Source organism: Camelus dromedarius, chromosome 14 (assembly GCF_036321535.1).
Source record: "Camelus dromedarius isolate mCamDro1 chromosome 14, mCamDro1.pat, whole genome shotgun sequence".
In the NCBI taxonomy this organism is placed as follows: Eukaryota; Metazoa; Chordata; class Mammalia; order Artiodactyla; family Camelidae; genus Camelus; species Camelus dromedarius.
In genome coordinates, this window is record NC_087449.1 from 57032644 (window position 1) to 57046812 (window position 14169).

Sequence of the window (14169 nt, forward strand, 5' to 3'; positions counted from 1 at the left end):
CCCCGGCCCCGAGACAGTCAGTTCACCCAAGCCGGGAAGAGGCGTCCTCGGCGACCAGGAGCAGCCCCTTTAAGGAGGAGCCGGCGGGGGCGGCACCAGGACCCTTCGCCGGCGCGGATTGGACGTCGCGGCCGAGGGGAGCCGCTCCGCGGGCGCCGATTGGTGGGCGAGGGTCGAGCGCCACCGCCTGGTGATGGGGGCGCGGGTTCCCGCGGCCACGTGGGGGGCGAACGGGGAGGGGGACGAGGGGAGCGGGGCGGTGGGGGCGGGGCCGGCACCGCGGCGGGCGGTGGAGGCGCGTGGGGCAGCTCAAGGGTAGCGGCACCGAGCCGCAGCGGCGGGACTCGAGAGGCGGCGGCTTTGGTGAGTGAGCGCCTGGGAACCAGGCGGGTACTGGGACCGGCGGATCTGGGGGAGCGGGGCTCGGTCCTTAGGCACAAAGATGGGGGAGGGTCTCGGATGGGGAAAAGCACCTCTGTCCCTCCCCTCATCACCGTCATCATCCGTCACCTCCACCATCATTACCTACACCGCCCCTCCGTCGGTCTGGGGAGTTTATCTGCCCCGGGGCCGGCTAGGGACTGTCAGGCAGCGCTCCCCAGGAAATCACAGTAATAGCAGGAATGATTTATTACCCCCGCTGTGGAGCTCTCTGGACCGCCTGGGCGATATCCCAGTACGTGACTTCGGCCCCCACTTAACCCTGAAAACGGCACTTTCCGCTTATGTCGTCTGTGTGGAGAGACCACCCTGTATTTGATAGCACCCCCCTCACCACTACCACACGCACATCTCATATCCTCTTCACCTTGCTGTATTTTACTTCAAGTCACTTAAGCCCCCTGAAATGTTAATTTCCAGTACTGTCCCCTCAACCCAGCTTGGGTGCTCCGTGAGGGCTGGGACTTGGTTTTGTTCACCTGGCACATGGCGCTTGGAAATATTCTCAGAAGGAACAGATAGATGAACAGGTCCAGGAGGCAGCTGCTATTTTAGCCTGACTTTATGGCTGAGGAAATGGAGGCTGGTAGGCTGTGACTTGTTGGTTACATCAGCCAACCTTGCGGGACCCCCACCATCTGGGATCTTGACCCCAGGCTGTGTGGTGCAGTCTCTCCCACCCTGTAGCCTAGGGCAGGTAGTGGGGGCACCAGGGGTTGTAATGGAGTGATGTGGGGTGGAGGGGCTTCTCTGTGCTGCTGAGCCAAAGGCAGTGGGGGTGAGGCAGGTGACTGGAGTGGCTCAGGCAGTCCCAGACCGCCTGGCCTGGGAGGCAGTCAGGGAAAGCAGCTGTTTTGCCAATCAGATCCGCCCCTGGCACTTGAGGTGTCCAGACTGCTGCCGCTGCTTCCTCGCCTCGCCGGCCTCTGGATAGGCTGGGACCCACGAAACTGCAAAGGTGGACACTCTGCTTACTTGGGGGAGGGCACCGCCATGGCCTGGGAGAAGGGCCCCAGAGACCCGAGTTTGCTTCCCAGCTCCCCCCCTATGTGTGTGTGACCTTGGGCAAGTGACTTCACCCCCTGAGCCTCCATTTGCTAACGCCCAGAATCTGCAGGCTGAGTGGTCTCCCACGATGCTGGAAGGTGCAGTGCAGCAGAGGGCTTCTGTCCCTGACCCTTGAGGTAGTCAACCCATCCAGTTCCCTGTCTCTAAGCAGGGCCACCTAGAAAACCTCAGAGGAGCAAGAGCAGAGCCCCAGCCTCATTCTAAATGTGTCCCCTTAGGAAAGTTCTGGCCCAGGCAGGGTCCTGTGCAAAAGCTCAGAAAAACAGGTCTGCACCAAAGGGGTAAGTGGGTTTTTGTGCGTGGAACAAGCAAGCAGGTCTGTTTCCAGGGATAGGGTGAGCCTGTCCCCTCCCTGGTTCCCTAGGTTGCCCCCAACTTGAGGCCTGGGGCTGAAATACACTGTGCCCCTCAAGCTTGCAGGGAGAAACTTCCAGTTTCCAGGGGAGAGGGGAAGGATCAGGTGATGGAGAGTGAGGTGGGACCCATAAGAGGGCCAGTAGCCTGGGCTCCCCACCTGCATCCCCACAGCCTGGACCCTGGGGTGTCCCCAAGAAAGCTGGGCTCTGAATCTGGAAGGAGGTGGCTTTCTCAGCCTCAGACACAGCTGTCCCAGCCTGTGTGAGTGTGTGATAATCCATGTGGCTCCTTTCCATCTTACACTCTTAGCATCTGTGGGGCTATGTCAGCAGCGCAGGCAGGATGTGAAATGTGTTCCCTACCTCTCCCTCCCCCACCTCTCCTGTATCTCTTCTTCTGCTGTCTTTCTTCCCACTCTTCTGTTTCCACTTCCGTTGGCTGCCTTTTCATCCTCTATTCCTTCCCTCTCTCCCATTTGCCTCGTTTATTGTTTTGGTTTTTTTGCCTCCTCTGTCCCCACCGCCTGTGGGTACAGGGCATCCCAGCTCATGATGTGATTATAAAGTCAAAAAGTGAGTTCCCTGGAAGCTCGATCTCCATACCTGGAACTGGGGCCATGTAGCTTTTGTGCCAGTTACACACCTAACTTTGCTGTATTTAAACATCAAACGAATAATAGGCAATGGACACGATGTGAAAAATAATTAGGATCGAAAAGTGGAGAGGTGGGAGGACCCAGAAAAGCAGGAGGGTGGAGCCAGGAAGGCTTCAGGGGGACCATGCGATCTTTATTTGCTGGCTCCGCCCTTATCCGGCCCTCACGGGGAGTGGTAGAGCTGCCGGTGCCCCCGCGTGGCCTGAGCCTGGGGCTGAAGGTCATGGGTAAGCTGAGGTAGGGGCCGGCCGTTCCTGGGCTCTTGGCGCTGAGTCAGTTCCAAAGCACCCTCCTTTTCCAGGACTCCTACAGGTGCGAGAGCACACCCAGGACTCACCCATTTCCTGCCCAGCGCCCTGTCGGGTCCCTGCTTTCTCGCGGCAGGAATCACGGCTCCCAGGCAGGCCTCCCCTCCTGCCCTGCCCTCCTGGACTGGGTGGTCCCCTCTCAGGTGTGGCCTGGCACAAGGAAGGTGCTGAAAGTGGTCAGACCTCGCTGTCCTTTCAAGCTCCCTCCTGAACAGTGGGTTTTGGGGCCCCATCCCCTGTGAGACAGGACTTGAGCATCATCTCCAAGTCTGGCCGGCATCATGCTGGGTTCTGCACCTCCATTCAGTTCTCATTGACTCCTCATGTTATCCCAGGTTTGGGGAGGAGGAAGTGGAGGCTCAGTGAGGTGAGACAGCTTGCCCAAAGTCACACAGCATTTGGACCCAGGTCTCTCTGAGGGGCCACAGGAAAGACCACAGCTTGGGCTGGGGGCAGGATTCCTCACCCCTCCTCCCTGGGGCAATTGTCTATCCTCCCTACCTCCCGACTCAGCATCTGTGCTTGGTCTAGTTGGGGTTGGGGGCTTCAGGCAGTGGGTGGCATCAGGCTGGGCCCAGGGAGCCAGGGTCCTGTGATGCAGCCTTGGTCATACAGTTCATGGGCCGCCCCCGCCCCCAGTAGACTCAAGAGCTCCTGCCCTAGAACCTGCTGTGGCTCCCCACTGCTCATGGGGCAGAGCCTCCATTCCTCAGTGTGACATTCACAGCTGATTCCAACCTGGCTGCTGCTCTGGTAAGTTCCACCTTAGGACCCCAGTTGCCCCAGCTCCTCTGTGCCTTTACAGACTCTCTTCCCGCCGCTGTCACACCCCTTTTGGGTGGTGCCTTCCCAGGCTGTCCCCTCTCCCTGGCACTTTGCACAAGATGGTTATGTGTCCATTCCCCCTTCCTCCAGCTCTTTCCCGAACCTCACTGCTCAGTGAGGCCTTCCCGACTATAGTCAACCCCCAGCCTGCACCTCGCAGCCTCTTCTCTGCTTTATCACCGCCTAGCATATTCCATATCTTACTTAGTGTTTAATTTAATGTCTTTCTCCCCCATGAGAATGTCAGCTCTATGAGGGCAGGCAGGGAGTTTGTCATTTTGTTCAGGGCTGTGTGTCCCCTCTGTCCCCCGTGCCCGGGACACTGCCTGGCATACAGTGAGTGCTCTGTCAGGGTTTGTCGGATGCAAGAGCTCAGCGGCCTAACAGATCCTCCCCCTGCTTTTTGCAGCCTTCTGCCCCGTGGAGCAGCGTGAAGCCGCGCACCCTGGGGGCCATGCAGAAGGTGGGGGCGGGGGGCCGGAGGGCCTCCGACTGCGGCCCTGCCCCTCACCGGCCCAGGTGCATCACCAAGTTTGCCCAGGTGGGTGGGGCCGCCCCTGTGGGGTGGGCGCTGGTGGGCGCTGGTGGACCTGGACAGGGCGGCAGGCTCTGGGGGTGGGGCCGTGGGTCGAGAATCTGTTTTGAACCCAGGCTGCGGAGGGTGTGTGCACAGACAAGGCAATAGGGCCTCGACAGGGCTGAGTGGCTTTACAGGAGATAATAGCCAAGCCTGGACTGCGAGTACAGTGCTCTGTCACAGTGCACAGCTCCCTCGACAGGGCAGAGTGTGTGTTTGGAGGGTAGTTTGGAGGACAGGGATCAGGAGCCCTGGGCCTGACTCCCTGGACACCCTCTCACTGCCCACCCTGCCCCCAAGCAGTACGTGGGCTCCTTTCCCGTGGACGACCTGGACACCCAGGAGAGCGTGTGGCTGGTGCAGCAACAGCTGTGGGCACTGAAGGTAGGGCGGCTGGGGGCTGGGGAGGGCACTGTCCTGGCAGGGATCATAGCCTTGGAATGGCCGGCTGGAAATGGCCCCAGAGACCATCTGATTTGCCCCATCCCCCATTCAGAGAGAGGGAGTAAGTGAGGCCCAGGGAGGGGCAGGACCAAAGGTGCAGTGAGAGGTGGGCCCAGGCAGGACCACACCCCGGCTCCTGGAGCCACGTCCCTTATGCCCAGGGACCCCCTTCCCTTGGGCGGTCGTGACCTGTGCCCCACAGCTGGGAGATGTAGGGGCTGGTCATAACGTGGCCCAGGGGCCAGTCTGCCAGGAGCGGTTCACACTTCCCTGGCTCCTGGGGGTCCACTGTCCAGGACTCAGTCCCTGTGCAGGTGGGGTGGAGTTGGCTGTTACGGAGAGGTCCTGAGGCTGGGCTGGGCTGGGCTGGGCAGGGGATGGCCTGGGAGGTAATGTCACCCTCCACCAACTCTCTCCCACCCAGGACTGTCCCCGACGCCGGGCTGTCGTTCTGAAATTCAGCCTTCAGGGCCTCAAGATCTACAGCGGGGAGGGTGAGGTAGGAGCCTGTGTGGGTGTAGGTGAGGACTGGACGGGATGCACTCGCCCCCTCCCGGGCCCCGTGCCGCCCCTTGAGCCTCCCCAGCTTCCCAGCCTGCTCTGGGCCTGTGGACATCCTCTCTCCAAGGGCCCTCCCACCAAGGCAACCTTGGGCAAAAGTTTTTCCTCCATCTCAGCCCTCACCCCCAGCCCTCCAAAATCTCTGGGGGCCACCTCCTGGCCTGAGCATCAGGACCAGCCCCATGAGGTTCTTGCAGGTCCCAGTGGGCTGTGTCCAGCCTCTCATGACTGTGGAACGGGGCCAGGTAGGCAGGAGGCCAGTTGGGCACCCTTGCCCGTCCTCCTCCTGGTGCAAGCCAACATCTGATGACCACTGACTGCGTGCCAGACTGCGCACCCCGTGACTCTGGGCACCACTCACCTGACTGGTGCAGACGGCGTCCAGAGCTGTGCTTTGCCAGGGCCCTGGGGTCAGGGCCTGTGCCACTTGCCTGAGGTCTCACTGACCCCAACTAACAGCCCCATTAGAAGGGACTATCCTTCCTTAACACTTGTCACAACAAGGACTCAGAGGGCTGTACTCACCTGCCCAAGTCACCCAGAGAGTGAGTGGCAGAGCCAGGATTTGAACCCTTGGTCATCTGACTCGAGAGACCAGGTGTGCACGCCCAGGGCCAGCCACCACTGCCTTTCTCTGTGACCCCGCAGGCCGTGGATGCTCTGCCCTTCAGTCCTGTAACTTGGGCTCGACCATCGCAACCAGCAGGTCGGCAGCAGGTCGACATCAGGGAGCAAGGGATCCAAGCTCATGGCCCATGTGAAGGATGAGGGTTCTGATGTGAAGCATGGTTTGGGACAGCCTGGAAAGAGGGCAGAGTTCTTCACCCCAGGAGTTGGGTGGGGCCTAAGCTGGGAGAGCAGGCTGGGGCCTGGGAGGCCTGCCAGCGGGAGTGTGAGGCCTGGGGGGCTGGCACACGCCTGGCTGGCAGCTGCAGGCCACGTGGTGGGTCTGATGGAGAGCGGCTGCTGCCTCTCCAGGTGCTCCTGATGGCTCACGCCCTGCGGCGCATCCTCTACTCCACTTGGTGCCCAGCTGACTGCCAGTTTGCCTTCATGGCCCGAAACCCCCGGAGCCCGGCCAGCAAGCTCTTCTGCCACCTCTTTGTGGGCAGCCAGCCTGGAGAGGTACCAGGGGCCCAGGGCAGAGAACTCAGCACTGAGGCTGGGGTCAGGGGAGAAGGGGATGTGCTGTGTATCAGCGTGGGTTCCAGGGACAGAGACCTTAGATGGCTTAGCCAAGCTGGCCTGAGCCCCCTCCGAGCATGGATCCCTTGTCACTGAACCAAACTCGGGTCCGCTCGCCCATGCACAGTAAAGCCAGTCCACTGACACTGGGTCGTGGGGAGGAAGATGCACTGTTTATTGTAGGCGCTGTACAAGAGCGGGCGGCTTGTGCTCAAAAACCCCAAACTGTCCGAAGGGCTTCAGCCAAGCATTTTTAAAAGCAAGGTGGGGGAGAGGCGTCCCAGGGCATGTGATCAACTCGGGCACAGCCCTCTGGCTGATGATGAGGTAACAGGGTGGCATCACAGGGGTTAATAGTATCAATCCTCAGGCTCCATTAGGTCTGGGGGCTACGGGGCGGGGCGGGGCGGGCGCACGATTAGCAAGTGGTTAGTTTCTTCTGTTTGATGGTGGTTTTAGCATCTGTAAAACAAGTCAGGACATGTGCCCCAGGTACTGCTATCTCGGTACTTTAGAGAGGAGCTACAGCAGAGGATATGGGGCAGGGGTCTGTCCTGCTCAGTTATACCCTCACCACCCTGGCTCCTTCTAGACTCCCCCAGAGCAAGTCAGTGGCCTCAGTATTCCCTGGATTCGAAGGTGAGGACTAGGCTGTGCCCTTAGAGATCAGAGAGTCACACTGCCAGGCCTTTGCCCCTGTTATTCTTTCTGCTGAATCTCCTTCCCCTTCTCATCCTGGCAAATTCCAACCTGCCCTTCAAGGCTCAGCCCACGCGTCTGTGAAGCCCACCTTGAATCCTCTGGACTGCCCCTCTCTTCAGCAGTCCTGTGACATGAACTGCCCATCGGTCTGTCCCTAACTACAATCACTGAAATTCTTTGAGAGCAGAGGCTATGGCTGGGTCTTGAACTCTTCTGGTTCTTGGCCCGGGGATAGTGGGTAGGCAGGTAGATCCCGACAGTTAAAGCCAGTGTGACCACGGGGAACAACAGATCCTTGGCAGCCAATCTTTTGGCAACTGGAGGCTGGGTTTGGTTCCATGCAGCAAGCATTTTGTCATCAATCCTGTATGTTGAGCCCTGTGCCAGCTACTGCAATGACAGGTGGCTGAGACATGGCCCTTGATCTGAAGCTCATGGTTCTAATGTGCTGGGCTGGATGATGAGTGTGATGGGTAGAATGTGCTGGCCCCAGAGTGCAGGGCCTCTCCTGGGGGTTTTCTGTAGTCCATTTCATTTAAGGGGCACAGGGAAGTGGGGATGAGGAGACTGTGGCACAGAGATGCCATGCTCTGCCCAGGGTCACACAGCAGCTCCTAAGCGGCAGAGCCAGGATTGGATCCCAGGTTCTGTGACTTCAGGGCCTGGGCCTTTAGCCACTCCTCTAAAAGGGGACTCACAATGCACAGGGTGGGGGTAGTCAGTCCAGGGGTAGGAGTGCATTTAGCCCATGTATTGCCAGCTTCAAGCATGATGCCTAGAACAAAGTAAATGCTTGCTGTTGGTTAAATGAATAAAGGAAGCTAACATAGAAGGCTTCATGGTGGTGAGGTTTTGAGGGATCAGTAGGAGTTTTCTCAGGAAGACTAGGGAACAGCATCCCCAGCCAAGAGGCTGCATGCCCCACTGGTGAGTGGGTTGATGCCTAAGGAATCCCCCAGGAAGCCTTCCCCAGCTGAGCCTGCCTCCCTCTCCCTCCCTAGGTCCAGATCCTGCACCTGCTGCTCTGCCGCTCCTTCCAGCTTGCTTACCTCTTGCAGCACCCAGAGGAGCAGGCGCAGCCTGAGTCCTGCCCGGGTCCTGCGGAGGACGTGCCCCTGAAGCCCCTGTCCGGCCCTGGGGGCCCCCCTGGCCTAGTACGGGAACCCTTTGGCCGTGATCAGCTGTCACAGAACGTTAATGCGCTGGTCTCTCTACGGCGGCTGCCAGCAGAGGGGCCCGGGGGCAGTGGGGTATGCAGCACCCCAGCCGGGGAGTGGGCAGTGGACACGGAAACTGGGCGGGGGCTTGAGGGTCAAGGGGGGATCCTGGACTTCCATGGGAGGGGCTTTGCCTGACCAGACACAACCGGGCCTGAGTCTGGCTGCCCCTGCGGGCCCCTCTTGGTGCCCTAGAAGGAGCTGCCGGAACCGGAAGGCCGTGGGGGTGCGCGCCATGCCCGCCTGGGGAACCCCTACTGCTCGCCCACACTGGTGCGCAAGAAGGCCATTCGCAGCAAGGTGATCCGCTCGGGGGCCTACCGCGCCTGCACCTACGAGACGCAGCTGCAGCTGTCGGCCCGGGAGGCCTGTGAGTTGCAGGGACTAGTGCGCGTCTGTGTGTCAGCCAGGGTGGGCCTGAGCGTCAGTTTCTGCGAGGCTGTGACTGCAGGTGCCTGTCCCTGTGCGCCTTGAGGCCCCGTGTCCCCTGGGGGGTGTGCCTCCCGGGCTGCATGCCCAGGTGCTTGCAGAGGTGATCCGGTGATCTCCATGCTGTAGATATGGTCTAACTGGTGAGTGGGTGTGAGTGTGTGTGGGGGTGTCCGGGTGTGGCTGTGTTTTTCCTGGAGCTGGATGTGTGCCTGTTGGGCCTGGAGAGAGAGGCTTGGTGAAGACACAGGCGTGGGGGTGATGGGGCCTGTGAGGGTGGGGTGGACTGGGCATCGGTGGGGACAGCCTCTCTCCTTCTGACCCCTGGGTGGTCTCCACAGTTCCTGATGCGTGGGAGGCCTGGCCCCGGGGCCCTGGGGGCCCCTCTTGCCTGGTGGAGAGCGAGGGCAGCCTGACGGAGAACATCTGGGCCTTCGTTGGCATCTCCAGGTAGGAGGGGGTGGACGGAGAAGTAGGCTGTGGCTCCCCCACGTCCCTGTTATGTGCGCATTCCTGCGCATGGGCAGAGGGCTCCTGACCACGGGGCCTCAGGCCAGGGACGGCATCACCTTGGGCCTCAGTTTGCTGAAATGTAAGGACCTTCATCACAGGGCTGTGGAGAGGATCAGATGTCATTATTCTGCAAAGCCTTCAGCGCCCGGCCTGTCACTGGGACAGTTCCCTAAATGCCAGCTTTTTCAAAGTCTCTCCTGATTAGGTTTGAAGTTGTCAACAAGTACGGTCCTCTTGGAAACCTTTTAGATAGTCTGAAAGCTTTCGTCTGCTGAGCACCTGCTCTGGAGCAGGCACTATGTTTCCGATGCTGTGCGGCGAGCTGAGCCTGGGTCCAGATTAGGGGCCTGCCTTCAGCCTCTCCCCTCTGCCCTCCCAGGCCCAGTGCCGTCGCCCTGCTGCGGAGAGACGTGCTTGGGGCTTTCCTGCTGTGGCCTGAGCCTGGAGCCAGTGGCCTGTGGTGCCTGTCGGTGAGGACACAATGCGGTGTGGTGCCCCACCAAGTCTTCCGGAACCACCTGGGCCGCTACTGTGTGGAGGTAAGAATGTCCCTGACCCCATCCCTCGCTCTCAAGCCCCGTCCTTTTGTACCACTGAGGTTCTGAGCCCACCTCACCCTCATTCTGGTTCCCCATGGCTCTCTCTGGCCCCACCCCTCATTTAATTCTCCACCCAGCTCCTTAGTCACTGGCCCTTGGGGCCCCACCCCTACTAGCTTATTGGCCCCACCTCTACTCTGTGGGAGGAGGGTATCTCTAGTAGACTCTTGGACCAGAGTCATGCCTCACATTCTATAGGAATACTGCCTTTAAAAGTCTTGCTTTCCCACACCCTAACTCATCTTTAAGCAGAGGAGGAAATTGAATATGAGAGGGTAGAGGCTTGCATAAGCTCACACGGCCTCAGGGTCTCCAGGTCTGGAGTCTTGATCTGATCACAGGTTTCCAGGGACTGGGGTGGACAGTGAGGCTTTTTAAATGTGCAGCCTTACTTCCATGCTGAGTGCCTCAGTCCTGTCCAAGCTGGGAGGAGAGAAAGAGAGGGAATGGGGTCTGGTTCTGCTGTAAGCAGGACAGTGTCCTCTCTGGCTTGAAATGCCTCCTCTAAAGTGGGGCAGGATCCTGGGTGAGGGGATAGATGACGCCTGCGGGAGCCATGGGGAAAGGGCAGCTGGAGCTGAAGCCCTTCCCTCCCTCAGCACCTGCCCGCCGAGTTCCCCAGCCTGGAGGCCCTGGTGGAGCATCATGCTGGGACTGAGCGCAGCCTCTTCTGCTCCCTCGACATGGGCCGCCTGAACCCTGGCTACGAGGAGCAGGACTGCGGGCCTGAGGGCAGGCCTCCCCGGACGCTCTGGCCCCTAGGCCACGCCAAGTCCGAGGCAGAACTGCAGGGCCTGGGCTAGGAGGCCAGGCCTCACGCCAGCAGGCCCTGCCCCGCTCTGGCTTCTGGGTCTCAGCAGGCCGCTCTGCCCTTCTTCCACCCCGCTGGGCACCAGTTCCATCCAGTCACTCTGCCCCTTGGACCAGTCTTCCATCACTTCCCTGCTTGTGGGGGGAGCCCTGAGAGCGGGGACTGCCCGTGGCTTCTCACAGGACGGGGCCCTGTTGGGACTGCAGGAGGGGCAGGCGGAGCTCCAGGCATCCATGAACCTGTGGGGTGACTGTGCAGGCTTGTCTTCCCTGCGCTTAACCTCACTCCGAGGAGGGGGAGCTTTCCAAGGTGGGCAGGAAGGGTTGTTCACGATGAAGGTGTAGCCCTCTCCTACGGAGGCCAGGCCCGGTCTTGGGGCCCTGACTGCGACAGCGAGACACATGAGGGAGAGGTGTTCAGGGAGGCAGGAGTGAGTTCTCGCTTAGGGCAAAGGCGAGAGGACAAGCCACCTTTCCCATGAGAGAAACAGGGATGACGCGCCGGAGCTCGTGGGCTGCATCCGGGCTGACAGAGTGTGCGGCCTGTTTTCCACATCCGTTGAGGTTAAAGGAGTCTTCCCTTGAGTTCTGAGGAGTGAGGGTTAGGAGGGTGCAGAACAGGTGGATGGACCCATACGCAGGTGGACACCCGTGTGCAGAAAGGGACGTGAACGGGCCAACAGGGCAGACTCTCAAAGAACCTTCAGATTAGGAAGGCTGGCTTGTCTCCACTCAGAACTGCAGGGTTGTGATTCCTGCTTTACTCGGAAGGGATGGCCTAGTCTCTTCCCCTCCCCCACAACCCCCTCAGGACCACCAAGACACACATACACACATCCCCAGGCTCATTTCCTTTGGTCATCTGACTGGGAGGGGCCAACAGCGAGCCGCAGGCTTAGAGAGTGAACAGGGCCCTGCTCCACTTACCTTGCAGGCCAGACTGGGTTTGGTGGCTGCCTGGGAAGCCTCCCAGTGGTGGTATTTTCCTTAACGTGGCATTGACCATGGCTGTCAGGGGCCACTTCACTAGGCCAGCCCCACTGGGGATGAGGGTCAAAGAGGAACCACCTAAAGGTGGAAGTGATGTGGGCCCTGCCAGAGGTGACTTGGCCTCAGCGGGCAGTGGGGGTCCATCCAGGGAAATGATTCTAGTCTAAGGCAATGGCCCTGCGATGAGGGACAGATCTGGGTGTCCCCCTTTATAAGTAAACTTGACAGACAGATGTGAATCTACCAGATTAAGTTAGGGAGCAGGTTCACTTTGGATGAACTTCTCTTCCTCAGGCAGCGGCCTACTCAGGAGTCTGGGGGCTGCCCTCTACCCCATCTGGGAATGGGGTACGACTGCTCTGTGCCTTGAAAGTAGCAGACTTATGACTCCTGGAAGAGGGCAGTGCCAATGGAATAAAAAGGAGGAGCCTCAGAAGTTGAGGCCTGATGTTCCCAGCTTCCAACGTCTAGCTGGGGAGATGGTCTTGGCTGGGGCCTTGTCACTCTGTCACACCGGATAGGAGGAAGCTGTCCTTTGAGGGCTCTTTTCACTGGAACCACAGCACTGATTTTTTACTGAATGTGAGTGGGAACCTGGGACTTATTTTATAGCCATTCCTACCAGAACCCATCTCCTCCCTGAGCAAAGCCCTGGTCCCTCGTGGGAGGCAACGGCCTCACATTTCTCTGGCAAGGAAAGGGGTTTGGTGATAGGGTGCCCAGGATTACAGCACCGGAGTCGCACCCATTTAAGAAGACCTGATAACTGGTCTTACCCCTACAAAGGATGGGTTTTGTTGCACAAGTTATCTGTGTGGACAGTGTATCAGGAGTGTTCCCAAAGTACTTTAACATTCCTTCACACAGCATTTATTGATCACTTGGTACAAATAGGGCAAGGTTTTTGACCCAAGTGTGCAGACGCCTCAGTGTCTTAATTGCAGACCACAGTTTTCTCTTTGTTCCAACCAGTGCCACCTGGGTAGCCCAGCTTTCCTTACTGTGTGGACTTGAAACAAATAAAATGCATTTCTTTGGATTGTCTAGTACAGACTTTTCCTTTGAAGAGTGAGGTCTTTGTCCAGTTTGCCTGCTTTGCTTTTGTTTGCCAACCATGCTTCCAGCTGGTGCTAAATGATGAACCAAAGATCCTGTCCTCAGGGGCTCAAGATGTCATGAAGGAATTGGGTAGGAAGAATTAAATAATGGCTCTCCTGCTAAAAACCTTCAGTGGGTATTTCTTGGGAAAAAGACTCAAGCCCTTATGTTCTAGCCATTCGGGTATTCCTTCTCCTGTAATATGCCACAGGGCCTTTGCACAGCCTGGACCGGCCCCCTTGTCCTCCTCTCCTCCCTTTACCTGGTTAACTCCTCAACCTTGCCATTTCAGCTCCTCTCACTCAGGAAGCCTGCCCTGACCGCTCCCCACCCGCACCCCCTCCCCAGGCTGGGTGAGCTTTCCTGGCTAGATAGTGAATAGAACTGATCCTTTAGTTTGTAATTATTCTCTTATTTATGAGATTTTTGTTTGTGGGAAATTTATTTCCAATGTCAGCCTCCCCGCCTAGACTATGGGCACCAAGAGGGCAGGGATTGGACTGTCTCTCAGTGCCTATCACCACGCCTGGTACGTAGATGACAGTTTCTGTGCAAAGGGGACGGTAGAGGGAGTGTGAGGGCCACCATTCTGGCTGGAGGGACTTGTGCCGAGCAGAGGGAGATAGGCCAGGCAGCCTCCCCAGCCAAAAGACTCTCAAAGTGTTTTGTTTCCTAAGCTCGAGACTTAATGAAAACGAGGGGCAGCATTAGAACGAAGCTTTGCTCTGTCCCAGGAGTGGGGCAACCTCCCCTGAGGCAATACAGGGATGTGGAAAAAGGGCCGCAAGGTTCCTGTTGCCTTTCTCAGTAGGTCTCTAATCCCTGCGTCAGGCCCCTCCTCTAATATCTCTCTCCGAGGTGGATTCAAGGCTGGCCTCCCTGTCCTAGCTAGGCCTCCTCGAGCAAACTGCTTAACCTCTCTGAACTGGGGCGGTGAGAACTGCTGTGCAGCGCCTGGCACGCAGCAGGCAGACGCTCGGGCAAAGCCACTGCGGGTCCTCCTCGACGGCTGCCCCGGCGCACTGGCCTCCAGTCGGGGGACGCTCCCCCGGGCCCAGCCCGGCAGGGAGAACGCGCGGAACCGCCAGCTGTGACGCCGCGGGCGTCGCCGAGCAACCGAGAACGCCGCGGCGGCGTGCGTGCGAGCTAGCGGGCGGCTGGGGCGGCTCGGGGGGCTCGGGCCCTGCGGCGGCGCCTGCAGCGCGGATCCCCTGCTGCCCCCGCCCGGGCCGGGCCTCGGGGACGGGCGAGCCCGGGCGCGGGAGGAGGCGGCGAGCCCGGCTCGGGTCCTGCGACTCCCCCGTCGCCCCCTTCCTCCTCTCGGGGAGCCCCCCAAAGAGTCCTGTCCCCGCGCCACGGCCCTGCCCCCGCCGCGAGGCCCCGCTCCCTG

The 14169-nt window shown here is 59.3% G+C and overlaps 1 protein-coding gene across 1 annotated transcript; it reads left to right on the plus strand.

Annotated features, from left to right (window-relative positions):
* Positions 1-307: 307 nt before the first annotated feature.
* Positions 308-12720, plus strand: SH2D5 (SH2 domain containing 5). The gene is made up of 10 exons (XM_031464254.2): positions 308-363; positions 4064-4195; positions 4535-4615; positions 5100-5174; positions 6215-6361; positions 8125-8373; positions 8536-8710; positions 9111-9219; positions 9662-9821; positions 10481-12720. Exons 2-10 carry the CDS (start codon positions 4109-4111, stop codon positions 10682-10684), a joined length of 1287 nt encoding a protein of 428 aa, XP_031320114.1. The 5' UTR covers positions 308-363; positions 4064-4108; the 3' UTR covers positions 10685-12720.
* Positions 12721-14169: the final 1449 nt, after the last annotated feature.

Excerpts from the sequence above, each read along its gene's own strand:
- SH2D5 (XM_031464254.2), top strand. The coding sequence starts at position 4,109 with ATGCAGAAGGTGGGGGCGGGGGGCCGGAGGGCCTCCGACTGCGGCCCT. Across the intron at positions 4,196-4,534 it reads GCATCACCAAGTTTGCCCAG|TACGTGGGCTCCTTTCCCGT; the intron begins GTGGGTGGGGCC and ends GCCCCCAAGCAG. Across the intron at positions 4,616-5,099 it reads AACAGCTGTGGGCACTGAAG|GACTGTCCCCGACGCCGGGC; the intron begins GTAGGGCGGCTG and ends TCTCCCACCCAG.